This window comes from Brassica napus, chromosome A9 (assembly GCF_020379485.1).
Source record: "Brassica napus cultivar Da-Ae chromosome A9, Da-Ae, whole genome shotgun sequence".
Taxonomy (NCBI): Eukaryota; Viridiplantae; Streptophyta; class Magnoliopsida; order Brassicales; family Brassicaceae; genus Brassica; species Brassica napus.
Window position 1 is genome coordinate 33,754,350 of NC_063442.1, and position 24,135 is coordinate 33,778,484.

Genomic DNA, 24,135 nt, shown 5'->3' on the forward strand with positions numbered 1-24,135 from the left:
ATTTGTTTGTTTTTCATTTATTAATCGAAAACTGATTTGCAAATTACAATTATTTTTGTTTCGAACCATAACAATTGAGTTTTTAGGGTTTTATCATTTTTTTCTCTTCAAAATATGGTATTTTTTCGAAATATGGTAGTTGTTCTATAATAATGTTTGAGTTTTAAGATTTGTTTTCATATCTGACCTAGATTCATGGTTGGACCTATAGACCCGATACATTGTATATAATCCGGTTCGGATTTAATGAAAAATTCGTTAATTAAAAATCTGATATAACCAGGTAAAAATCCAAAAACTCACTATTAACCTGCAATCTGATACCATTGATCCGATTACAAAATATCTAATAGTAATTTTTTTTTAAAATTGATTAAATTACTCATATATTTATTAATATTACATAAATTAGTGATTCCTTAGAATTTGATAAAATTTTATTATGTTATCCAAATAAAAAATGATAATACAAAAAACTTATTGATATGACAATATTAGTTTATTTTCGTCATTAATAACCTATTATAAGTTTGTGTTTTTATTTTAGATTTAAAAATTAATTTTAATATAGTTTTTAAAATTTTCTTGAACATTCGTAATTGTCATATCAATATTATGTATAAAATGACATTATAAATAGAAAAATGATATTCAAATATGTATATGATATATGTGTAGGATATAGGATTTTGGTTTGTATTGAAAAAATGTATAATATTCAAATGATCTGTTTTGAATATTGATATGTATATTTAAGAAAATGATATTTTCATGTTTGCTAATTTATTTATAGTTCGTAATATATTTATACATATATTATATTTAAAGTTAGTATATCTTTTAAATATATATAGGCCCATTATTTATATATCTATTTAAATGTACATGTAGGCCCAAAACCAAAAGACTTAAATGCCATTAATGAATTTTATTCATCATTTGTAAAAATAAGGGTATTTTTGAGAAACTGTAATTTTCATTAAGTGAATGATCATCTTTTAATGGTATTGATAATAGAAAAAAGGAATTACATAAATAAAAGGATGAGAACAACATCCAATTCCAGTTCTTGCGATCATTGATTCTTTGTCGCACTACGAACACAATTTCTCTCTTTTGTTGTATGACATTGGTCTTGTTCTAATTTAGATTTATATATTCTTCGGTTCAGAATTTAATTTATTGATTTAACCATAAGAAATAAAAATTGACAAAACCAATTGTCAACAATTATATGGATATAGCCATATAACAAAGAGAATACACCTTCTATGTGCTGCATTCTTCTCCAATGTTGCAGCGAAATATTTTGATACCAAATATACTACAAAATATAAATTATGAATACCTTGGATAACATCATACTGCTTTCGGTCTTTAAATCTTTTTCCGCTTCTTTGAGTCCATGGCGGCTGACGTATTTTCTATGGCAAATTTAATTAAACTTTTTTTGAAAAATCGGAAAGCCATCACATATTGATAGACATGTCAGCTAAGACTAAAACTAGGACTAAAGTCCGCGGTCCGAGTCCATCCAACCATAAAAAATATTGAGTTTGAACTTAGTTTTATAAGCTCAAAAAAATTTGGGTCTTTTGGGCTAAATCCATTTGGGATTTGGGTATTTTGGACCTAAGCCCGTTTGGGATAGGACCGATTCGAAAACCCAATATTTTATATTTTAATTTAAATATATCATTTTTGCAATCAAAACCATTATTAGTATTGACATGTTATTTTAATATTTTTATCTAAACTCTAATAGGAGTTCGCCCTAAAATTATATTCTCTCTCGACTAAAGACCACCGCCGCTTAATCTTTTCGTTTTTCCGGCGGTTGGCGCTCCTCGCCACCGCCGGGAGTGTCGCTCTCTCCCTCCCTTTTGATCTACAATCTCGGTTATGTGTTTTTGAGATGTAGAGATAGAGGTTGCGAGTTTGGAGCTGATTTGTTGTAGATTGGTGCAATCATTTTGTCTTGCCGACGTCGTCCCCACTCTCTTGGTTTCAGACTCATCTGAACGGGATGGAGTCTCGAAGTTTGTATCTTCCTTGTGGGGACTGGTGAAGCTCGGCGGGTGCAACCGGGTTGAGTCTCTTCAGATCTCTATCCTTGCTTCCTCATATCTCGTAGTTTGTGTTCTAGTCTTTCCAGCTTTGATTTTCTTTTTGCAATAGCGGGTTTGTTCGCTGCTGGTGTTCGTCATTGTTGCGTACCATGGTGAACCTGGTCATGGCTGTGGTGATTCGTCGTCTCTTTGGTTAGGGCTTTATATTTATGGTTTTGCATGTGTTTAATCGAGTCTTCTGACGGGTTCACTAAAATGATGCTAGTCTTCGTTGATGTGTTCTATCCGGGTTGTGCTCATGTTCGTTTCATCTCGGGTATTCCCTCTACTTTCGTTTGAAAGATTGTTTGGTGGTTCTTCTTGGTTCAAGCTTGTTCGACAGGCTGGGGGTGCTCTCGTTCTGCTCCGTGCTAGGTCCAGTCTCTTATTGGTTCAAGCTTGTTCGATGTTATACGTCAACTGTTTGTTGTTGTAGGTTAAATGAATTGCACTTGTGGCTTCACCGAGATCTATGATTATCTTGGGATGAGGGTTAAGCAAGAGATTCATATTTACCTTTTCTCCCATCAGTTTGTGCTGACTGGATAGCAACTCTTTACTCCATGAAATATTCTCAGAGACCTTTGAAATTGTCTCAGTAATCTGGTAGTGTACTCTGCTATGGAGATAACAAGTAATGTCTCCTTTGGTTACAGCTTTGAGCAAGCTGGATTTGAGACGAGATGCCATGGAATTGGTCCACAAAAACCAGTATGTTGGTTGGATCTTTTTCTAATATGGATTGTTATTTTTTGATTGGTTGAGCTTTACTTATATCACCTACTGGTGAGTGTCTGTTACTCCTGTTTTGAGTTTGTACTCTCGGAACTTTGTTCCTCTGATGTTTGAATTAAACAGTGTTAAAAAAAAAACTCTAATAAAACAAATATAAAAATTGTTAATGCACTTTATTGTTTGATTATTATAAATGTCACATTTGAAATTTTGCAAATATACATTCTTATTTTATGCACAACATGTTTTTCTTTTTCAAAATACAAAGTATAAACGTTTAACCATGTTTATCATAAATTTTATTCTCTTATATATTTAGTTTAATTTGTATTTAATTATTTAAATCTTTTTAAATTTGGTTTGTTTAAAATATGTACAAAAAAAGTGTACAAAAAAGTAAAAAAAAAAATATTGATAAAGAAAAAAAGTTAAGCTCACTTTATATTTTAAAGCAAAAATTTGAAACTATTTTTTATGAAAATTCACATGTATTAAAACAATAGAAATGATAATGACAATTATTTTTCGAAAAGAAGAAAAAAACTCAAAAAACCTTATAGTCCTAGCTACAAGGGCCGGGCCAGGCTAACTGCTAAGTAAGGTAATACTAAAATCTTCTTTTCTGTAAATTTGTGAACATGATTGATTAGATTCTTGTTGAAAGACGGTCTTATTATTATCTAACCGAAATGACCAATTAAATTAGTCATGTTTTATAGTTAATGAAAACATATTGCAATGCACAGTTAACAACCATCCCTCACGGCAAAACTATTAGACCATGATTATAGGGGTTTCTTAATATGGGTTTTTAAGTTATTGAGGGATTTAAATCAAAACAAAATTAAAAAGCTGTTACCGATCCTTAAGAAAGCATTTTGATAACTGATTACTAAGGGGGTTTTTTACTCTACGTATCAGCAAACCAGAGGAAAGGCATTTATTTTTCTTTTTTTCTCTTTTCTTGTTTTTCTCCGTCTTCTCCGATTCTCAGCCAGACCAATCCGATTCTCCGCCAGACCAAGATCGTGTCTGACGCTCCGACGAAGACCGTGTCTGCAATCGCTGCGATTTGTGGTGTGGACTAGTCGGCTTTTGAGAAGGGGCATGTGCTTTCCAGGGCTGATGGTGAAAATGGTGAAAACTGTCACGTGAGAAGACTTGGAAGAAGAGCTTTGTCTGCTGGCATCTTACAGAGGCCAAACACTGACCAAAACTGGTATGTGGTAGTTTTTTAGCGTGGGAGGCATGATGTATTACCGAAAGGCTTTGGAGCTCCAGGCCTTCCTTGATATGGCAAAGGATGAAGGTGCATCACGAAACTTTGTTATGATTACTTCTAAAACCTGTGTACAAATTCTCGAGTCTGCTTTCCTCAAAAGAGAGGTAAGCCTTCATCCAACCAAAAACACAGTTATTGTAAAATGTTTATATATTAATTACCTAAAAAATGTTTATATATGAATGATTAAAGAATATTGAAAAAATGGAACAGGTTCAAGATGTTCAATATGCAATTTGATGAGTTGCATCAGAGACAATCACAATGGACAGTTCCAGACACAGAGCTAAGAGAGTCACAACGGACAGTTCCATTCATTACCTTTGAGAATTTTTCTATTCAAGCTCGGATTTTTTTTCCAAATTATTCTCGATTATTGTACTAATTTTTGTTTTTATGTTTTTTTAATCAATGTTATAAATGTTATTTTTTAATATGTTTTATTTAATAAATAAAAAAATTTTGTAAAAAGATTTTTTTTTTTTTAAGAACTCCTAATTAAGAAATTCTCATTGGACCGCTTAAAATGAGAATTTCTTAACTAGAGTTCTTAACCCCACTTAAGTACATTTAAAAAATTTAAATAATCGTTAAGAAACCCACTTAAGGATCATAGGATAATCATGCTCTTAGAGCATCCACAACGCAGGGTTTATGCGAATCCTTAACTGCAGCATGTGAATAAAAAATTAATAAAAGAGTGTGATACTGAGAAGGAGCAGTCCGTAGAGAAGGGGTTAACGGATCGAATCTGTAGGGACGTGGCAGCTTCGTATTGGACCGGTCGAAGGGTAAACGTGCATTCAGAAACAAAAATGAAATCATTCGCGAAGAAGAGAAAAAAAAAAGGAAAGGCGACGGTTTATGCGATTCGATCTCCTCGAGCCATCAAGGTAAATCGATGTCTTTCTACAACGATTTGTGATATTTATTAGGTTTCTTCTTCTTTATGTTCTTGTGTAGTGATTGGCTGTGGGATTTGAAACGATTTGGGAATTTTTTTCATTTGTAATTAGGGTTTCGGTTTCACTGGAATTGGGGATTTTTGGGTTCTTGTCGATCTATTTCGGTATATATTCTTCTCTTTTTTTGAAATCGAATTGGGTTGAATGGATACGGTCCTAAACGATTTGGGGGTAAACGATTTGGGGTAAAAGGGATTAGGGTTTCAAATCGAATTGGGTTCAATCGATATGGGTTTCAATCGATTAGGAGGCTTTGATTATCTTCTTCTCTTACATAATCTGCGATTAGGACCGCGTGATTATCTTCTTGTATGTGAATGTGGCTCTGTGAAAATGTGATTGTGGCTTTGTGAATATCTTCCTCTGTTACATTATATGAGATCGCGAGCACAGAAGAGCGGTCAAAATGACGACGATGTGATGAAAGCTGCACTAGACATCTACTACAATGACCACGGAATCAAGTTCGGTCTCGAGCATGCCTGGAGAGAGCTGAGACATGACATGAAATGGTGCTCCACCTATCAGGCTAAGGACACGGGAAAGGAGAAACGCAAGCAAGTGTACTCAGTCGATGGTGAAGCTGATGGGGGAGAACCAGAGGATCGACCAGTTGGGGTGAAGGCTGCTAAAGCAGCTAGCAAGAAGAAGAAAACCGGGAAAGAAGAGGACTTGTCTGTGTTACAGTCCATGTTCGAAATAAAAGAAAAAATTGCAAACCGTAAAGTCCTCGAGCGCTTACTAGCCAAAAAGGAGCCACTGTCTGAGATGGAAACATCTCTCAAAAACAAGCTTATGTCAGAGATGTTATGATCTGTTATATATTGCGGTTAAGGTATATCAAATGTTGCTTAGACTTGTGATTAGGTTCTTAACTTAGAAGGTATTTCTTAGACTTACGGTTGTCTTGTCTGTTACTTCACATGAGCTACAACTTGTGAATACGTTCTGGACTTAATAAGTTGGTTAGTTCACATGTGCTTACGTATTGTCTTGTCTGTTATTGCAGGTGCAGTACAAGGCCTTTGTTTTCTTGCGGTTGTTTTATCTATCACGGGTGCTTTGGAGTTGTGAAGGTGTTTTCTTGTCTAGCAGATGTGACTCTAGTCACGGGTTCTAGTTTTTTTCACTTTCACATTTATATAAGATCGGATTGTATAAGACTTTAACCTATCTCCTTAGCTTTCTTTCATCTTCCTTGTAAGATTGTACTCTCTACTAGTACATGTAAACGATATCAATCTACTTGCCACAAAATCAAGGTTTGTGGCTCTGTTACATATTTGATCTCCTCAATTATCAGAATCTTTTTAAACATTCATCTTTGGAACTATTACATGCATATATCATTGGTTTTGTAAATATGAAAACATATATTACGTGCTCTCGTTATTTTTTGTTTTTGTGTTGGTTTCATATTGGTTATTGGAACTCGAAGAAAGATTGGAAGAAGCTTGGTTGGAGGTTGGTTTCCGAAAATGTCATATTTGATCTCCTCAATTATCAGAATCTTTTTACATATTTGATCTCCTCAATTATCAGAATCTTTTTAAACATTCATCTTCCTTTCTTCTTTATTTTCACACATTATATTGAAGGTTGGTTTCCGAAAATGTCATCATCATCATCAGATGAACTCGAAGAAAGATTAGAAGAAGCTTTCGACGGTATATTTCAAAATATACACGACGACATAGTCGCCGGCAGAAGAAAGAAGAAAGGGCAACGTACTTACATAGAACGCAACCGTGAAGAAGGACACATCCGTTTATGGAATGACTACTTTAGCGAAGAACCGACATTTCCAAGACATTTATTCAGGCGTCGTTTCCGCATGAACAAAGACTTATTCATGCGTATAGTCTATCGTCTATCAGAGGAGTTTCAATTCTTTCAACAGAGAAAAGATGCAACCGGGAGGGATGGCCTCTCTCCACTGCAAAAATGTACGGCTGCAATTCGTCTCCTTGCTTATGGTTCAGCTGCTGACTCGGTAGACGAATATCTTCGACTTGGTGAAAGCACCGCACTTTCCTGTCTAGATAATTTCACCGACGGAATTATTCGGTTATTTGGAGACGAGTATCTACGAAGACCCACGCCGGAGGATCTTCAACGACTACTCGATATTGGAGAGAAACGCGGATTTCCTGGGATGGTTGGAAGCATTGACTGTATGCATTGGGAGTGAAAAAATTGCCCAACCGAATGGAAAGGACAATACACACGTGGATCGAGAAAACCGACAATTGTCTTAGAGGCAGTAGCTTCGCAAGATCTTTGGATTTGGCATGCTTTCTTTGGTCCTCCAGGTACGTTAAACGATCTTAATGTCCTCGATCGGTCCCCCGTTTTTGATGACATTTTGGAAGGTCGAGCTCCAAGGGTCCGGTACGTCGTCAACGGACACCAGTATGATTTGGCGTACTACCTCACCGATGGTATATATCCAAAATGGTCAACATTTATCCAATCTATCTCACTCCCCCAAGGTGCTAAAGCAGAGTTATTTGATAAAGTTCAAGAATCAACACGAAAAGATGTGGAGCGGGCTTTCGGAGTTTTGCAGGCTCGGTTCGCTATTGTTAAAAACCCGGCTCTTTTATGGGACAAGGCGAAGATAGGGCAGATTATGCGAGCATGTATCATACTACACAATATGATTGTCGAAGATGAACGGGATGGTTACACTCAGTACTATACAACTGAATTTGAAGAAGGAGAGACATCAAGAAGTTCACAAGTGGATATGTCCTATAGTACCGAGATGCCTTCAAATCTCGGGAACATGCTTGGGATTCGGAATCATCTCCGCGATAGGCGTATACATGATCAATTGAAAATCGATTTAATTGAAAATGTTTGGACTAAATTTGGTGATGAATATTAAATTATGTTATGTTTATTGTATTTCATGTAATAAATAAAATTTTCAATTTTACATGTTTTAAATTTTAATATTATTTTATTTGTAAAGATTCGTAAATGAGTATCATCATTGGACTACCATTTTCTAAAAAAAGTTCTTAACTATTACAAAAAAAAAAAAAAAATTAATATACTACTCCTAAGGACTCCAATGGTGAATCCACCATTGGAGATGCTCTAAGCGCTCCCGTTAAAGATGGACTTATGCCTCGTGGATTTGCCTGTAGGCCCACTGTTACAATTACAGTTCACGTTTGGTCCCGTACCGCCACCGGTTTCTTCGTTGTAGCACTTATTATTAGGATCAATCATCGTGCCTTTTGTTTTAGGAAATCATTTTTGTGAAAACTTTTATGATGGATATTGGGACTAGTTTTATTTTACTACAAAGTATGAAACATTCCAATAAAGTGATTTTATAGACCACTCACATTAAATCGGTAAATCCATGAGAATACATATTATCTGTTACAAATTGAAATGTACTCATTTTTAGTTGCAAGCAATATTTTATTTTTTGGTAAAACTGATATCTTATATAGATGTTCCAAAACTTAAAGAAAACACTGCATACGAGTTTTCTTTGCAAGTCCTTACCAACGGTACAAAATAACAGTTGACAAGAAGACCTAATCCTATTCTAAGTTATGCCTTTCAACCTCCACATACTTGCTGATTAGCTTCAGTATACTTGACTTTGTATAGTATCAACCACAAATGTTTTCTCTAGTAACTTTTTCTTTTTAGAGAACTCGATATCGGTTGTAGTATGAGATATGCATGCATGTCTTCCTTGATTTCCTTTCAAGTTCGAAAGATTTTCTGTTTCCAAAGGCAAAATAACACATAACCAAATAAGTGAATAACCTAGCTTCATACCCAACAATATCATTTGTTTTATCAACTCTATATTCTGTTTGTGTTCCTTTTCCCCCACTATTTTATCAGCCCCAATCGTTAATATGAATTGCTTCATCTGCAATATTATAAAACAAGTCAGTTTTGTAGGAATCTGTAATATTATAAAACATACCCAAATTTATATTTTTTATTTTTAAAAAAGCTCAAAATTCGACAACTTTTTGCAAATATGTGGTGAATCATGTGCATTTGCCATCTTCACACATTCCAAAAGTCAGTCTAAGAGCATCTCCAACCTATTGCTATTTTCACCTTTATAATAGCATTTAGAGGTGAAATTGCTCCAATCCATCTCTATTTCTTCCTCTGTAATAGAGATTTTTATATTTTCCTCTATTTATAGAGGAAGAAATTGCATTCCTTTATTTTTTACTCTATAATTGGAGATTGCTATTATAGAGAAATACATTGGAGCATATCTTACCTCTATTATAGAGTTCCTCTATTTTAGAGGTAAAAATAGCAAAATACATTGGAAATGGTCTAAAGTGTATGCAACATACTCGTGAACTCTATGAAAGTAACTTTTGCAAGTAACTTATATGTGTAACTTTTATACAAGTAGTTTTGCAATAGACGGTTCAAAACTGTTGAAGATGGTATATGAATCATTAAAACCGTGGAATAAATGAGGATATATAAATATATTAAAATGCCTTACATTTCCAAAATGCCTTACATTTCCAAAATGCCTTACATTTCCAAAATGCCTTTACAAACAATACAGTTATGTACTTATGTATAAGCCAACATAGAATACTCGAAAACAATTTTTTTTTCTACAACTAAACAATACAGTTATGTACTATAAGCCAACATAGAATACTCGAAAACAATATACTTTTTTTTCTACAACTGTGATATGTTGCTCATATAGATTCTTAAAACAGTTTCTAATTGTTTGAGTCGTTTTAGATTCTTTGTATTGACAAAAAAATATACTTCATACTCTCTCTGTTTCATATTAAGTGTCATTTTGACTTTGTGCACACAGATTAAAGAAATAATTAATTTTGTACATTTTCTATATAAAAATACAATTATATATACATCTAACCATATTTCAATTAACAGAAAAATAAATTACTGCATAAAATTAATAAATTTTGTATTAAAAATAAAAAACGACACTTATTTTATAACGAAAAAATTTCTCTACAACGACACTTAATATGAAACGGAAGGAGTATATTTTAACCAAGACAATACACCAGTCTTGAAGGCAGAATCGGTTTCTTGTCTTCACTTGTTTGTTTGGAGGGCCATCACATTCTCAAGCCAAACTTGGAACATACCAGTATACCAATTACCAGATAAGGAAGATACAACTCACTAATTAAGATCTCATCAAAAACTTTTGGCGGTGATAGGCTACATATTTAACGGCAAAACATAGAACTGAAACAATTAAAGGTAAGTTTAAGAAGGAAGGTGGTAATTTCTTTTTTTTTGTCAGGTAAGAGTTGGAAAGAAGTTGATACTACTGGCCGAATGATATGGTGAGCTGCCTCCTCTTCCTGTCTTTATGTCAACAACATAATCACTTATGAAAGCTTATTGTCTTGGTAATATCCTCCCACTTCGGCTTTTGCTTTACAGCCGTCATATTATTTTCTAAGATAGTTTTCATTTAAAACTAGATAACGCCAAGTGGCAAGTGACAACGTATTCCCATATTAAACAGATAAAAACAAATTTTGCATTTACTAACATTCAATAGTAATATACAGTTGAAGATAAACACAATAAATGATTCCTGAAATTGACCGGTAACATATTAATGTCAACAACCAGAAGACAAAATTAATAGTTAGAATCTTTGTATGATAAAGAGAAATGGACGATAAAGATATAAGAATATAAAATTTTCTATTCCAATCATTTAGCAAGAAAAAACGATTAAATATTTTATGATATAGAAAAAACAAATTTCAAGGTCCGGATGAGTAACGTGTAAAACAACTGCAATACAATTTTAATAATGATAAAAATATAAAAATATATAGATATATATAAATTTTTATTACTATTAACGATGGTATGATTCGGTTTCACCAATCGTATCTTAATTTTCAATAATTTGGGTCGTGTTTGGAGTTTGTTAAGCTCATCACATGTTGAATACACTAATTAACAAACATAATTTGATCATCAAATAAGATGAAATTAAAAGAGTTGTCAATAAATTTTTAAGAAGCCAAAACCATATATTTAATAAAATTTGTAAATCTATGTTAAAATCAGTTTGTAAATGTATGTTAAAATTAGTTTATTATTATTTTATAATAATGATAATATGTAAATATAATGTTATTTATACTGAATATATAACGTTTTTCTTAAAAAAACAAATGAAGAACTACTTTTCGTTTTCTACTATTTGATAGCGTGAAAAGTATATTTCTTAAACTATAATAAATGAAAAAATAATGTACTATATTCCGTATTAGTATTTTTCAAATTTAGAAAAAAATCCGTATCAGTATCTCTGTATAACTATAATCGCAAATATCTAGCAGTCTCTAAACGACCAGATACTTAAGGATTAGATCAACTGATCAAGGCTATTTATCATCTAATAATGAAGTATTACGGCTAAGATCCCACCACTTTGACATTAAAAACGTTTAATTAGAAACAAAATAAATTTGAAAAAATAGAACAATAATCATCAAACGGACACGTAATTAAAGTATAGTTTTGAGAACTACGAACTTAACGGATACGTTAAAACAAAAGAGAAAGCAAACAAGATATAAAAGAGTGAGAAGAAGAGGACAGAGACAAGAGACCATCACCGCACTTAATCCACCACACACGTCCGCCATTACAAAAGCTTTTGCTTCGATTCAATCCCAAACAGTAAAAATAGGGTCAATCGAAGAACCCCACCGGAGTTCCACAGAGGAACTGCATCACTCGCGTTCCTGCTGCGGCTTGAGGAAGAAGAAGAAGAACAATAGAAGTAACCATCACAAGGAAGAAGAAGAAGAAGAAGAGAAACCGAAGATGCAGACGACGGATCCTGCTCAGCCGCAGAGCCAGCAGATGGTGAGCTTCAGCTTCAGCAGTCAGATGTCTAGAGAAGACGAGGAGATGGCTCGTTCTGCCCTCTCTGCGTTTAGGGCTAAAGAGGATGAGATCGAGAAGAGGAAAATGGAGGTTCGTGAACGGGTCAAGATTCAGCTTGGTCGGGTCGAGGAAGAAAACCGACGTCTCGCCAACATCCGCGAGGTTTGTCTGATTCTTGTTTTTTTCAAAACAGAGCAATGAACCTCTGTTTCTAACTCTGTCTCTAGTACATACTCTGTTTTATTGAGTTAACTAACTCGTAACTGACTTATCATTGGCTAATTAAATTCAAGATCTTATATTTGTAAGCTAATGGGTTTTGCATGTACTCAATTTGTTGAATAAATAACAAGTTTCGTTGATAAATTTGTAAGTTTAAACTTACAAAGCAGCTCTATGATCTGAACATTAGCTTTTTCTCCTTCTTGTTGGGGTTTTCACAAGTCAAGATTTTGATTTTGTCTTTGTGGAAATGATGATTATTTCAGGAGCTTGAGTCTATGGCAGATCCAATGAGGAAGGAAGTTTCTTGGGTGCGTAAGAAGATCGATAGCGTCAACAAAGAACTCAAACCATTAGGCGCAACAGTTCAAAAGAAGGTACAATATATATTTTTCAAGAGTAGTTGCTGGTAAAACCTGTCTCATTACTACAAAGTGTTGGTCTTCACCTAACCCAAACTCAAAATTGCAATTATAAAATGTCAAAGTCAATAGGTTTGGGTTGTTATGATGTGTGTGGATGACATGAAACAGGAAAGGGAATATAAAGAAGCATTGGATACATTCAACGAGAAGAATCGTGAGAAAGTTCAGCTGCTTACCAAGCTAATGGAGGTTAGTTTCGAATTCTAGGTTCTAATTTCTCTGAATCAGACATGCACTAACCGGTGTTGGTTTGTTTTTTGTTTGTTCTTCTAAATTTCTCCCTGGGGAGATGGGACAGTTGGTTGGAGAAAGCGAGAAGCTGAGGTTGAAGAAACTTGAGGAGCTTAGCATGGGCATACAAACCGACTGATTCTCTATCTCACAGACATAAGACCAACCAGTGAAGAACTAATTTGGCTTATTAGGGTTATGTTATGGTTCTCTTTAATGTATTTATTTATCTATTTGTCTTTCGTCTAAGTGTTTTAGTTTTACTAAATGGTTTGTGGGTTGATTTGTATAACTATGATGGGTGTTTATGTTGTTTTTGATTAACCATATTATGAAGGCAAATGAGAGATAATGCTGAATGCTAAATGATTTGTAATTGTAGGTTTGGATAATCTTTTTTCCTGTTCATTTTCAAATATTATTATTTTTTTTTTTCAGTTTTTGGCTTTATTTTAAGAGACAATTGGATCAATATACCTAAATCTGTGCAAAATTAAGAAAGTACCCAAAGGCAAAAAGAACCCATCGGAACTGTAGCTAATTGCGTCCCACATTCCCCTTTTACCCCTACAGTCTAGAAACCTAAGGAGAAAAGTGAACACTTTTTGATTCGGGAGATCTTCAATAGCCGTTTTGTTAGGTTATTGTTTAAGGTACACTGGAAAATCAAAAAAAAAAAAATCCAGAGCAAATCTAAATATAGCGTACATAGACTTGTTGAACACATGACCTTGCTCGATTAGTCGTACAAGGTTGCCAACATGTTCCTCATCAACCTTGTCTTCTCACGTCAGCTCTTCTGAGAATGTGTTGCATCAACTACCATCGAAATCACTTCAACCTGTGGTATAGTCACAAAACATTAGATAATATACATATGGCTTTCTCCTGGTTAGTTAGATATAAAGAAAGATGGTAACAATTAACACGCATTGTAACGACCAATAACCCACTAGTTCGCTACTAACTTGGGGTAACAGAAACTCTGCAAAGGTGATTGTATCTAAACAGCTGCCTATATGTACAACCACAAGGACAACAACGCAACTAACTCTTATGGTACCAGTTAATACGCTGGGGTAACACCTGTTACGCTTGGATAACGTCAAAACCAAAAGGGTCTCCAGTATCAACAACTCTTTTGGTAACAACTAATATGCATTGGAACGACTAATAACCCACTAGTTGGCTGCTAACTCGGAGTAACAAAAACTTTGCAAAGGTGGCTAGCTCAACAGCTGCCTATACGTACAACCATAAGAGAAACAAAAGCAACTAACTCTTGTGGTAACAGTTAACACGCAGGAGTAACACCTACTATGCTTGGGTAACTTCAGAACCAAAAGGGTCTCTAATATCAATAACTCTTTTGGTAACAACTAACATGCATTGTAACGACTAACAATGCACTAGTTCACTACTAACTCGGAGTAACAGAAAATTTGCAAAGGTGACTATAGCTAAACAACTGCCTATACGTACAACCACAAGAGCAACAAAAGCAACTAACTCTTGTGGTAACAATTACTACGCATGAGTAACACCTAATACGCTTGGATAACATCAGAACTAAATTGGTCTCCAGATATCAACAACTCTTTTGGTAACAGCTACCACTTACCTTGCATTTTTCATCCAGCTCTCTAGCGTGTGTGGGACTTACACAATATCGAACTATTTTCGGCGGGAGGGTGGTCCATCGATCTCCTCTCCTTCTTCTTGAGATTCGTTTCACCCAGACTCTGATTTGATGTCAAAATCAGTGACCACAACAGGCTCCGGTGTGGTGACAATCTGTGGAATGGCCGACGGTAAATTCTCTAGTTTTGGTCTCTGTAGAAAAATTATAATTTTTGATTAAATGAAAAAAAGGATTTGGGGGATATTACTGTTTAGAAAGGGCTCAAACGAAGAATAGGTGGGTCTGGTGATATCTTCTGATATTATATGTAGAGTAGATATAGAGTAAGCGTGTTTGGTTGTAGGGGTGAAATGGTATTAAAATAAATTGGAATAGTTACGTGGTATTTTCTTAATATCTGTGAAATCTGTGCATATACGTCCTAATTTCTCTTATTTTAATTTATTTCCCCCCCTAACTATTTTCTTAGCTTTTTCACTTCTTTGGAAATGAGCCTCTCGCCGACGAGCGTGTGCTTTTGAAACTGAAACAAACTGACTTCCTGTCAAAGTCATGGTGGTCTTGCTTGACTCACAATAGACGCAATAATAATATTAATTAGTATGTGGGGTTTGAACATTTCCCACAAACTCAAATGTTCAACATATTAAAATAACATCACTACTTGATCTCTTTAGAATAAACCCTTACACAGCTAATCAACATCTCTTTTTCTTTGAATTAAATAGTAGATAGGACCATTTAATCGAAGTGGAACGATAGAAATATTCGGTTCCTACAAACAAAGCAATGTGCTAATATATGTAGACTACCAAATTATTTGGTTGAATGATCTGGAAAGCAAATGCTTTTATGATATTCGGTAGAGAACACCATCTATAGAGTCGGGCCAAGTTATATGTTGTTCTTCTCATTACAGGTACTACCACCATATAATAATTGAGCTTTCAACGCTTTCAGAGGGAGATCAACTTGTGAGTGAAGTGAAAACTTCAATTTGTTGATTTGATTATATAGGTAGAGAATCACTAGCTTCATGGATCCATTAATTGATTTCATGTGCTTTTGTTCTTCAAATTCAAATCCCCAAAAAAGATAAAAGTTAATTAACAGAAAAAACCTCAGCTGGCATTTTATTTGGGCGTTTTTAAACACTCATGATTCTTAAATCAAAACACAAACCGAAAAGAAATTGAAAAACAAAAATCGAAAAGCCGATAATGTCAAGCAAAGAGTAGAATAAACCCATAGAAAAATATCGAGGGTGTTGATGAGGACGTGACAACAGAAACCATTGACAGACGATTCTCAGTACTTGTAGTCCTTCACGTGAAGGCTCTCTGCAGCTCCATCACCAAGCTTAGCATCACCTTTGTACGTTCCAAGTGTGGCTTCAGAGTTAGCCTTGCACCTCACATACAACGCCTCTTGAGCAGCCTTAACATTCTCCTCTTTCCCCGCCCATGTCTTCAAAGTGCTCTGTTGCAACGCACGTCCGAACGAGAAAGACAACGACCATGGCTTCTTGGTCTTCAACTGGTTCATCGCGTTCAAGTTCTTAGTCGCCTCCTCCTCGCTCTGTCCACCGGACAAGAAAACAATAGCTGGAACAGCTGCTGGTACCGTTCTCTGAAGAGCACGGACGGTGTGCTCAGCGATAACCTCAGGTGCAACCTTGGCACTGTCGGATCCAGGCGTCACCATGTTAGGCTTCAACAAAGTTCCCTCTAGCAAAACGTGGTGGTCGCTAAGAGCCTTGTAGCAAGCCGCAAGGACACGCTCGGTGACGGCAGCACACTTGTGGATGTCGTGGGATCCGTCGACAAGGATCTCAGGCTCAACGATCGGTACAAGACCGTTCTCCTGGCAGATGACAGCGTATCTAGCCAACCCGTAAGCGTTCTCGTGGATAGAATGCTCTGATGGCTCGTTCTCGCCGATCTTGAGAACCGCACGCCATTTGGCGAAACGTGCACCAGCTTCGTAGTACTTCTTGCAACGCTCACCGAGACCGTCGAGACCTTGGGTGGTGGTCTCGCCGTTGGTTCCGGCTAGCTCAACGGTACCCTTGTCGACTTTGATACCTGGGAGGACTCCTCCTTCCTTCAAGATATCAACGAAAAGCTTGCCTGTGTACAAAAAATTAAAAAATAAGAAACCTCTACAAACACACACACACATAAACAGAGACTAATTGTAAAAGAGATATAATTAGAGGACTTAATTGTAATTAGTAAATGTTTAGAATTTACAATTAAGTCCTCTAACTATATCTTTCTTACACTAATGAATTGGATTCGTACCATCGGAGCTCTTTTGGTAAAGAGTCTCTTCGAAGAGGATGACACCGCTGAGGCAAGGGAGAGCACCGGGGGCGGTGAAGAGAAGCTCACGGAGAGCACGTCTGTTAGTCTCAACGTTCTCGACGTTGATGCTGGCGAGACGCTTTCCGATGGTACCGGTGGACTCATCGGCGGCGAGAATACCTTTTCCAGGTGTGCCGATGTATGCAGCGTTAGCGATCAACTCATCTGCAGATGTTTCAAAACAGTAAAAACGCATAAACGATTACGAACGATATAAAACTTCAGATCGCGAATAAAGTTGATTAGATCGGATGATTTAGAGTGAAGACAGATCGATCAAGTATACAACTAACGAACAGTGAATCGGATCTCTAAGCTATCAACAGATTCAATTCAACTCATACAACGAAGCAACTAATCCAGATCTAGAGAGTTAAAACACTCGATCACAATCCAAAACAACAGATCTAAGGCTTATACGAAAACTACGCTAGTGAATCGAATAGGCTTAGCTACGACGGGATAAGCAGATTCGAGTGATGATAGAGTGTGAGGGAGAGTTACCGGCGAATTTGCTGGTGAAGGCAGACATGGTTTTTGACGGAAAGATCGAGAAAGTTTTTGAGGAAGTAGGCAGACGAGAGAGATGGGAGCAAGTGGACCAGACGGTTTGGTATTTATAGATGCAGAGGAGAGTGTATTGGTTGGTGAAAAAGTAAATTTGAAGGGTTAGATCTGTGACGTACTGACATGTTCTCCAAGAAATTGCTTCTCAGCCGTTGGATCTCACGTGGTTTTATTTGGCAGTTTCTGGCTAATCTCGGTTTTACCCCTTATTAATTGAATCATAGAGGACTCGCAAGATGAAGGGTAGTTTTGGTATCTTGTCGTGTTGATTACGGTGAAGCACGACTTCGGCCGCACAGCGGCTCAAGCCTCCTCAGGCTCAACCTTCAAGCTAATTATATAATTTAGTTTTTAAACACATAATTTTTGCATTTAGAAAGTATTGACTACGAAATTCCATAGAATATTCTAATTTTAAACTACTTTTTTTAATAGGTTCACAGAAAAATGCGACTTTGATATCTCCCAACATAGAAAAATGTGATCTGGTGTGTACTGCGACTCTTCAAACCCACGAATCATTAAACTGTCTCGGTATTTTGCTTTCTACCGACAAGACGTACAGTAATAAAATTTCTACGATTTAATAAAACTGAAACATGATGAAAAATTTAAAGAAATGTTAAGCTATTTAATGGTGTAACTAAGAAACGGATGTTAGAATATGAAATGCAGATTTTAAGACGAAATTAGGAAACTAAAAGAAACAAAATCTACCAAAGAAAAAGATCTATGCAAATCAGACTAAATATGCTAAGTTCAATTTTATAGGGAGTAAAAAGTAGGCTGGATTCGCTGATCAGTGGGCGTTCAAATTCTTTTATAAAAATAAGTCAAAATCGAAATGAGGTCAAATCACTAATGTTTAAGAAATGTTCATTAGACATGATTATTTGGATATATACAATCTATTTAGAGTTTAGACATGAACAAACCAATTCATTTCGACACATCTAATTTATTATTTGAATGATGTGGATAAATTCATTTGACCATGGTTCTATTTGGATTTGATCATGTTTGGGTATGTTCAAAGTTCAAATCATCAATGTTCATAATCACAAAAATGTCTATCTATACAAACCCATCTAGATGTGTACGAGCCTTGAAAAATGCAAAACCACCTTAAGCTAGTTACCAGTTTTTTGAGAGCGGTAATGGTAAGGATGTAGATTTTTTTTTTTTGATAACCGTGGTGTGATTTCAAAGACTTTCTAAATCTAAAGACTAATCACTACAAAACCTCCAGAAATTCGGATTTTTTTGCCATTTAAAACACTTGGGAATGACCGGATTCAGAACCAAGATGACGAAACTCACAACTATGAACTATTTATCATCAGAACTAGAGGCCTCGGTTACAAGGATGTACCCATTATACTTTACACAAAGCTTAATTAAGCAGTGAAACTAAATGGTTTTGGTCATATAAAACTTGATAGGTTGTCATTGGAATGGATGTGGCTGCATCTGAGTTCTACACATCAGACAAGACCTACGGCTTGAATTTCAAAGAAGAGGTAAAGTAGTCTTGTTTACCTTAGAAACCCTAAACTTTCTTGAGACGCAATCAAGAACATTGCTCTCATTGTCTATCTCCTGGCCTATTTTGTGTATTTTCAGAACAATGATGGCTCGCAAAAGATTTCTGGAGATGCTCTCAAGGACCTGTACAAGTCATTCCTTGCAGAGTACCCAATTGTATCCATTGAAGACCCATTTGACGAAGACGACTGGGAGCACTATGCCAAGATAACCCGCGAGGTGGGCGAGAAGTATCAGGTTGTAGGTGATGATCTGTTGGTCACCAACCCCAAGGTCTGCCACAACTAATCAAGTAGAACTTACTCTTCATCCAAAGTGGTTATATATCTCTAACACTCTTTCTTGTGCGGAGAGTTGAGAAGGCAATCAAAGAAAAGTCATGCAATGCTCTTCTTTTAAAGGTAACACCCTCACCTTATTCTTAACTGCAGGCTTTTGAAACTGTCTTAATAAACTCCTTTGGTGAATGAACTAAACAGGTTAACCAAATAGGATCTGTAACGGAGAGTATTGAGGCGGTTAAGATGGCAAAGAGAGCTGGTTGGGGAGTGATGGCCAGCCACCGTAGTGGAGAGACCGAGGACACCTTCCTTGCTGACTTATCTGTTGGTTTGTCAACCATAAGTCACCCAACATTACAATAAAATGTTGAAGTCTGTTTTGAAATAAAAATATTGAAGTCTAGTGTGTATTGTTGTTATATCATCACAGGGGCAAATCAAGACCGGAGCTCCATGCAGATCAGAGCGTCTTGCCAAATACAATCAGGTTTAGTGTACAAATGATGTTTCCTTGATTGATCTGACAATGATCACAGAGTATTCATCAAACTGATCCTCATGTAATGTTTGTTAAAGCTATTGAGAATTGAGGAGGAGCTTGGAGCAGAGGCAGTGTATGCAGGAGTCAATTTCCGCAAGCCTGTGAAGCCAATACTAATGAGAGAATCAAATGGAGCTGAGAGTTTGATGATGTGAAGATTTGAGTTTTTGTTTTTGAAAATAAAGAGAGTTGTTTTCATGTGATGTACCAGCGGCTACACCCACTTAACCACTCGGCAAACCTGCACTTTTTATTTGCAATCAGCCTTAAAAAGTATATCAGTGGTATATTTTGGCATTATGTTTGGTTCTCTTATTATAATAAAACTCTTTGTGTAGATTGTCCTTTCTTTCTTGGTTTTCTTGAGACTTGAATATGAAATCAACTTACACAACGACAACAACTAAAAACCAAAACCTGTATAAACAATCAAGGCCTAAGTTTCTTAGCTTTGCATTAAAAAGGTAAATCAATGGTATTTTGGCATTTTGTTATCTTATTCAATAACATATTTGTGGAGACTGTGTCAACAGTTAAACCTACACTACAAAGCTGAATCCCATGTTAGTTACTGTTGACTCAAGAAGGGTTATAGTGGTAAGCCCACTTCCAACACCAATCAAATGTTAAAAAAAAAAGAACATGAAATTAATGTTGAGTTGTAGTTTTATTGTGTGTTTATGGTAACTACAGATTAGCAGGTAAAAATGGTATCTCGATTTGCCCTAGTAAAAATCTACAGATGCTAAGTCCGTGTCTCTCACTCCTTCTTACATGAGATACACGATAAAAATGCAGGCTGTGGGGTTCGAACCCACGCGCACTTATGTGCAGAAGAACTTAAGTCTTCCCCCTTAACCTCTCGGGCAAACCTGCGCTTCTGTAAACTAATTCAAATCTAGCATATAAAACCTTATCCGTCAGTTGTAATTCAAAATCATAACAACAGGTAACAAACCTTGAACCTTCTCTGCATTGTGGTTTCTTTGTTGGTTCACCACAATTCCTGTCTATGTAAGTAACAACATTACAACACAGCAATTGCAGTACAACAACATTCCCTGGTTTTATTTTCTCGGTTTAAGATGTTTTACATGAACTCTGTCAAACCTTATGTTCTCTTCTGAATAGGTTTTACAACATGTAAACCCAAACTGACAACATTGTATATATGAAGCTTACAATAATAAAAAGAAAGAGGGTTATTTTGCAACATTAGAATCATGTCTTTGAGCGTTTCAAGTAAACAACTACAGCTACGCCCGTTATCACAACAGCTCCTGTAACCACCACACCACCACGCCATGTAACCCACCCGCCACATCCCTTTCCATCCAGAGTACTCACTTTCTTGAGTTGACCCGTTTCCAAACCCAAGCTCCTTGTTTCTGTCTCGGTGAAGTCCAGATACAGCCTCAACACCTTCTGTCCAGTAGACCTAGCAAGAGCAACAGCACCAACCAAATCACTATCCGACGTAATCAACACCTTATCACCTTCATCATCCTCATACATAATCTGAGGCCTTTGTTCCTCCACATCAATACCGATTCTTTGCATCACAACACCCATCAGCTCTTCAAGACTTTCACCACCGGAACTAAACCGATGCACACGGCCCTTAAGGTCTTTGACTTTGAATGAAAACGAGTTCTCTAGCTCTAGAGAAGCGCAAGAAGTGAGCTTCCCAATATCTGAATGACGATGCATCATCATCATCCCCGACATTTCACTATGACCGTCCGAATCATGATCAACCGGGTCCAACGCAAGAGCCGAGTCCCAAAACTTCTGCATCATGGTGTTCGCCACGTCGTTCACAGCACCAGAGCTGTTCTCAACCATCGAGATAGCCGCGTGGGTGATCTGCAACACGTCAACACAAGCTGCAACCGAACCGTCTTTGTCCAACACCGGAAGATGCAAGAACTTCCCATCGTGCATCGTATGCAACGCGTCAAGAATCGTCGTCTCTAAGGAGACGCATTCAGGACTCGGCGTCATCACTTTCTCAACAAGAATCGTTTCAGGAGATAAATTTTGGACTACAAGGCGCATAAGAATGTCCTTAGAAGTCAGTATCCCCTGGACTTTGCTCCCCATTGAGATGATCACAGAGTTTACGCGCAGATCACGCATCCTTTTCGCAGCGACGTAGACAGAATCTGATGGTGATACAAGCACAACTTTGGAGCTATCGGTGATAATCGTCGACAAGGCGGGTTTAAACATCCCTTCCCTCAACGTCTCGATGAAACCAGCTCCTCTGACACCTTCCACAGCAGCAGCTAAAGCGCTTCCTTGCTCGGCTGCTTTCTCCATCCTCGAGATAGCATCGTATAAACACTTCGTGATGTCTAACATAGCAATGACTTCGCCGTTCTCCACGACGGGCAAGTGTCTGAACCTCCCTTGAACCATTTTTTGAAGAGCTTCCAAGGCTAAGGAGTCAGAGGTGACGAAGACAGGGTTTCTCGTCATGACTTTGGAGACAGGAGTCTGGTCCGGTTTTAACCCTTCGGCGATGACTCTTGTAGCTATGTCTTTGTCGGTGCAGATACCGGAGAGGAGGGAGCTTGAGTTGGTTAAGAGAATGGCGCCGACGCGACGGGCAGCCATTCTCCGACAAGCTTCGAAGACGGTGGTGCCTTCGGGGATGGTGATGGCTTTGTCTAACCGAAGATTTTTAACTGTTCTCTCAACGTTAGAGGGAGGTTGAGGTGAGTTTGGTACGTTGACGAAGCTTCCGTGGTGCTCTGATTGGTCTGGTTTCTTGGAAGGTGGTGGTGGTCCTCTCCTCCTCCCTGATGTTGACGAAGTCCCCGTCGCTTGAGTACTCATGATATCGATCGATCTAAGGCTTGAAGAAGAATAACAAAAAAATCAAACCAATATGCACAAATCTGAATATAAATCCAACTTTTAACATTTTACCCAAAGAAAAATCTGAATAAATCCGATGCAATGAAGATGATAAATCCGATGACAATAACATGCATACATTACACAACCATGAGCAATGAAATCAGGTCGAAAGAGGATTTATGTAAAATGATGATGATGAAAGAAGGACAAGACTTGAGACCCAAGAATGGGGATTAGGGTTAGGGTTTACCTTTCTTGGATAATTTGTCGTCTCGCTGGTTTGTTGTTCCACGGCTTTCAGCAATTGTCTTTAGCCATTTTTATCATGTTCCTGGGCGTATGTAAGGAGGTGGTCTTCTTCTCCTTCTTATTTAATTTAGTCAAACTATATTAAATTTGATAATTAAAGAAATCAAGAATGATGTATTTCCCGTAAAAGAAAAACAAATTCTGTGAAATTAATTTTTTGCATGTGGCATGGATTAGTCGGAATTAATGGTAAAATGCTAATACAAAAACATACTCCTTCCGTTTTTTATTATAAGTCGTTTTAGAGAAACTTTTTTGTTCCAAATTATATGTCGTTTTCGGTTTTCTATGTAAAATTTATTAATAATTAATGTTATATAACCAATGGTAATATATCTTATATTTTTCTATTGGTTGAATTGTGGTTAGGTAAATAATTAATGATGTTTTTGTTTAGAAAATATAAGAAATTAATGGTTTTCTTAATCTACGTGCATAGCTGTAAAACGACTTATATTAAAAAACGGAGGGAGTAATTGACAAGTATTGTACTACGTGTGCAAGCATGTTACTGGAAGCTTTCTAGGTGTTTGACCCCATGTCACTTGACAGAATCATGGTAAAAACCTCTATCAATTAATTTTAATATATCATAAAATTTATATATTTTATTTTATCTAAAATAAATTATCAATTTATGATATATTGACTAAATTTATATAGTCAAAAATATTATTGTATATCCAATATAAGTATCCTAAAATATAAATATGTGTTAATAGAATAAGACAAAAATATTTTTAAACTGTAAAATCTTATTATATAAAGTTTGATTCTTCAAAATTGTTAATTAACATGATTGCGACACATAACAAGTATATATTTTAGGATTGTGACATATGTTAACATATCTCATAATTAAAAAAATATATACTAAAATATTAACAAATTTTTTTTTTTAAAAATAATTAAAAATATTATTTAATAGTAACTTTCCTTTTTTAAATCCTAATAAAAAAATAATTGCAAAAGATTATTTGATAATAATTTTTCTTCTAATATTGTGACATGTTTTTAAATATATGATGATTAAAAATATATATAATAAGATAATAAAAATGAATTCTGAAAAAACTACTTTTAATAATTATTTAATAGTAAAAACAATTTTTTAAAAATATTTAGTAGTA

At 36.0% G+C, this 24,135-nt stretch overlaps 6 protein-coding genes, 1 long non-coding RNA gene and 1 other non-coding gene across 11 annotated transcripts; 4 read left to right on the plus strand and 4 right to left on the minus strand.

Annotated features, from left to right (window-relative positions):
* Positions 1–5,594: 5,594 nt before the first annotated feature.
* On the plus strand, positions 5,595–5,903 carry LOC125578184. Its single transcript, XM_048740523.1, has one exon. The coding sequence runs from the start codon at positions 5,595–5,597 to the stop codon at positions 5,901–5,903; it is 309 nt and encodes a 102-aa protein (XP_048596480.1).
* Positions 5,904–6,942: 1,039 nt separating this feature from the next.
* LOC125578185 lies at positions 6,943–7,980 on the plus strand. Its single transcript, XM_048740524.1, has 2 exons — positions 6,943–7,264; positions 7,403–7,980. Exons 1-2 carry the CDS (start codon positions 6,943–6,945, stop codon positions 7,978–7,980), a joined length of 900 nt encoding a protein of 299 aa, XP_048596481.1.
* A 3,688-nt stretch (positions 7,981–11,668) lies between these two features.
* Positions 11,669–13,297, plus strand: LOC106367924. 2 transcript variants are annotated; one of them, XM_013807792.3, is made up of 4 exons: positions 11,669–12,173; positions 12,500–12,610; positions 12,767–12,847; positions 12,948–13,297. In XM_013807792.3, the coding sequence occupies exons 1-4, from the start codon at positions 11,949–11,951 to the stop codon at positions 13,026–13,028; spliced, it is 498 nt and encodes a 165-aa protein (XP_013663246.2). In that variant the 5' UTR covers positions 11,669–11,948; the 3' UTR covers positions 13,029–13,297. The 2 variants fall into 2 exon arrangements, with proteins under 2 accessions (XP_013663246.2, XP_013663247.2); XM_013807793.3 differs by having other exon boundaries at positions 12,957–13,297.
* Positions 13,298–13,507: 210 nt separating this feature from the next.
* Positions 13,508–15,311, minus strand: LOC125578435. The gene is made up of 2 exons (XR_007316538.1): positions 14,511–15,311; positions 13,508–13,730 (listed from the first exon to the last, which is right to left on the minus strand). It is a non-coding gene; the product is annotated as an uncharacterized LOC125578435 (long non-coding RNA).
* Positions 15,312–15,637: 326 nt separating this feature from the next.
* Positions 15,638–17,599, minus strand: LOC106367922 (fructose-bisphosphate aldolase 8, cytosolic). Its single transcript, XM_048741096.1, has 3 exons — positions 17,402–17,599; positions 16,835–17,062; positions 15,638–16,660 (listed from the first exon to the last, which is right to left on the minus strand). Exons 1-3 carry the CDS (start codon positions 17,427–17,429, stop codon positions 15,840–15,842), a joined length of 1,077 nt encoding a protein of 358 aa, XP_048597053.1. The 5' UTR covers positions 17,430–17,599; the 3' UTR covers positions 15,638–15,839.
* A 1,171-nt stretch (positions 17,600–18,770) lies between these two features.
* Positions 18,771–19,986, plus strand: LOC106363490 (enolase 1-like). The gene is made up of 6 exons (XM_048740525.1): positions 18,771–18,821; positions 18,907–18,984; positions 19,088–19,282; positions 19,489–19,614; positions 19,721–19,777; positions 19,867–19,986. The coding sequence occupies exons 1-6, from the start codon at positions 18,771–18,773 to the stop codon at positions 19,984–19,986; spliced, it is 627 nt and encodes a 208-aa protein (XP_048596482.1).
* Positions 19,987–20,624: 638 nt separating this feature from the next.
* TRNAL-UAA lies at positions 20,625–20,707 on the minus strand. The gene has a single exon. It is a non-coding gene; the product is annotated as a tRNA-Leu (tRNA).
* Positions 20,708–20,979: 272 nt separating this feature from the next.
* On the minus strand, positions 20,980–23,894 carry LOC106364904 (CBS domain-containing protein CBSCBSPB3-like). 3 transcript variants are annotated; one of them, XM_013804389.3, is made up of 2 exons: positions 22,947–23,894; positions 20,980–22,685 (listed from the first exon to the last, which is right to left on the minus strand). In XM_013804389.3, exon 2 carries the CDS (start codon positions 22,670–22,672, stop codon positions 21,053–21,055), a length of 1,620 nt encoding a protein of 539 aa, XP_013659843.2. In that variant the 5' UTR covers positions 22,673–22,685; positions 22,947–23,894; the 3' UTR covers positions 20,980–21,052. The 3 variants fall into 3 exon arrangements, with proteins under 3 accessions (XP_013659843.2, XP_013659844.2, XP_022546820.2); XM_013804390.3 differs by having other exon boundaries at positions 20,980–22,691; positions 22,947–23,892; XM_022691099.2 differs by lacking the exon at positions 22,947–23,894 and adding an exon at positions 22,766–22,921 and having other exon boundaries at positions 20,980–22,691.
* Between the last annotated feature and the right edge of the window lie 241 nt (positions 23,895–24,135).

Excerpts from the sequence above, each read along its gene's own strand:
- LOC125578184 (XM_048740523.1), top strand. The coding sequence starts at position 5,595 with ATGAAATGGTGCTCCACCTATCAGGCTAAGGACACGGGAAAGGAGAAA.
- LOC125578185 (XM_048740524.1), top strand. The coding sequence starts at position 6,943 with ATGCGTATAGTCTATCGTCTATCAGAGGAGTTTCAATTCTTTCAACAG. Across the intron at positions 7,265-7,402 it reads GATGGTTGGAAGCATTGACT|GTACGTTAAACGATCTTAAT; the intron begins GTATGCATTGGG and ends TTGGTCCTCCAG.
- LOC106367924 (XM_013807792.3), top strand. The coding sequence starts at position 11,949 with ATGCAGACGACGGATCCTGCTCAGCCGCAGAGCCAGCAGATGGTGAGC. Across the intron at positions 12,611-12,766 it reads GCGCAACAGTTCAAAAGAAG|GAAAGGGAATATAAAGAAGC; the intron begins GTACAATATATA and ends GACATGAAACAG. Across the intron at positions 12,848-12,947 it reads TGCTTACCAAGCTAATGGAG|ATGGGACAGTTGGTTGGAGA; the intron begins GTTAGTTTCGAA and ends CTCCCTGGGGAG.
- LOC106367922 (XM_048741096.1), bottom strand. The coding sequence starts at position 17,429 with ATGTCTGCCTTCACCAGCAAATTCGCCG. Across the intron at positions 17,063-17,401 it reads CTTCACCAGCAAATTCGCCG|ATGAGTTGATCGCTAACGCT; the intron begins GTAACTCTCCCT and ends AAACATCTGCAG. Across the intron at positions 16,661-16,834 it reads TTACCAAAAGAGCTCCGATG|GCAAGCTTTTCGTTGATATC; the intron begins GTACGAATCCAA and ends TTTTGTACACAG.
- LOC106363490 (XM_048740525.1), top strand. The coding sequence starts at position 18,771 with ATGACGAAACTCACAACTATGAACTATTTATCATCAGAACTAGAGGCC. Across the intron at positions 18,822-18,906 it reads CATCAGAACTAGAGGCCTCG|GTTGTCATTGGAATGGATGT; the intron begins GTTACAAGGATG and ends AAAACTTGATAG. Across the intron at positions 19,615-19,720 it reads CCTTCCTTGCTGACTTATCT|GGGCAAATCAAGACCGGAGC; the intron begins GTTGGTTTGTCA and ends ATATCATCACAG.
- LOC106364904 (XM_022691099.2), bottom strand. The coding sequence starts at position 22,830 with ATGCATGTTATTGTCATCGGATTTATCATCTTCATTGCATCGGATTTA. Across the intron at positions 22,692-22,765 it reads TTATTCAGATTTTTCTTTGG|CCTTAGATCGATCGATATCA; the intron begins GTAAAATGTTAA and ends TTCTTCTTCAAG.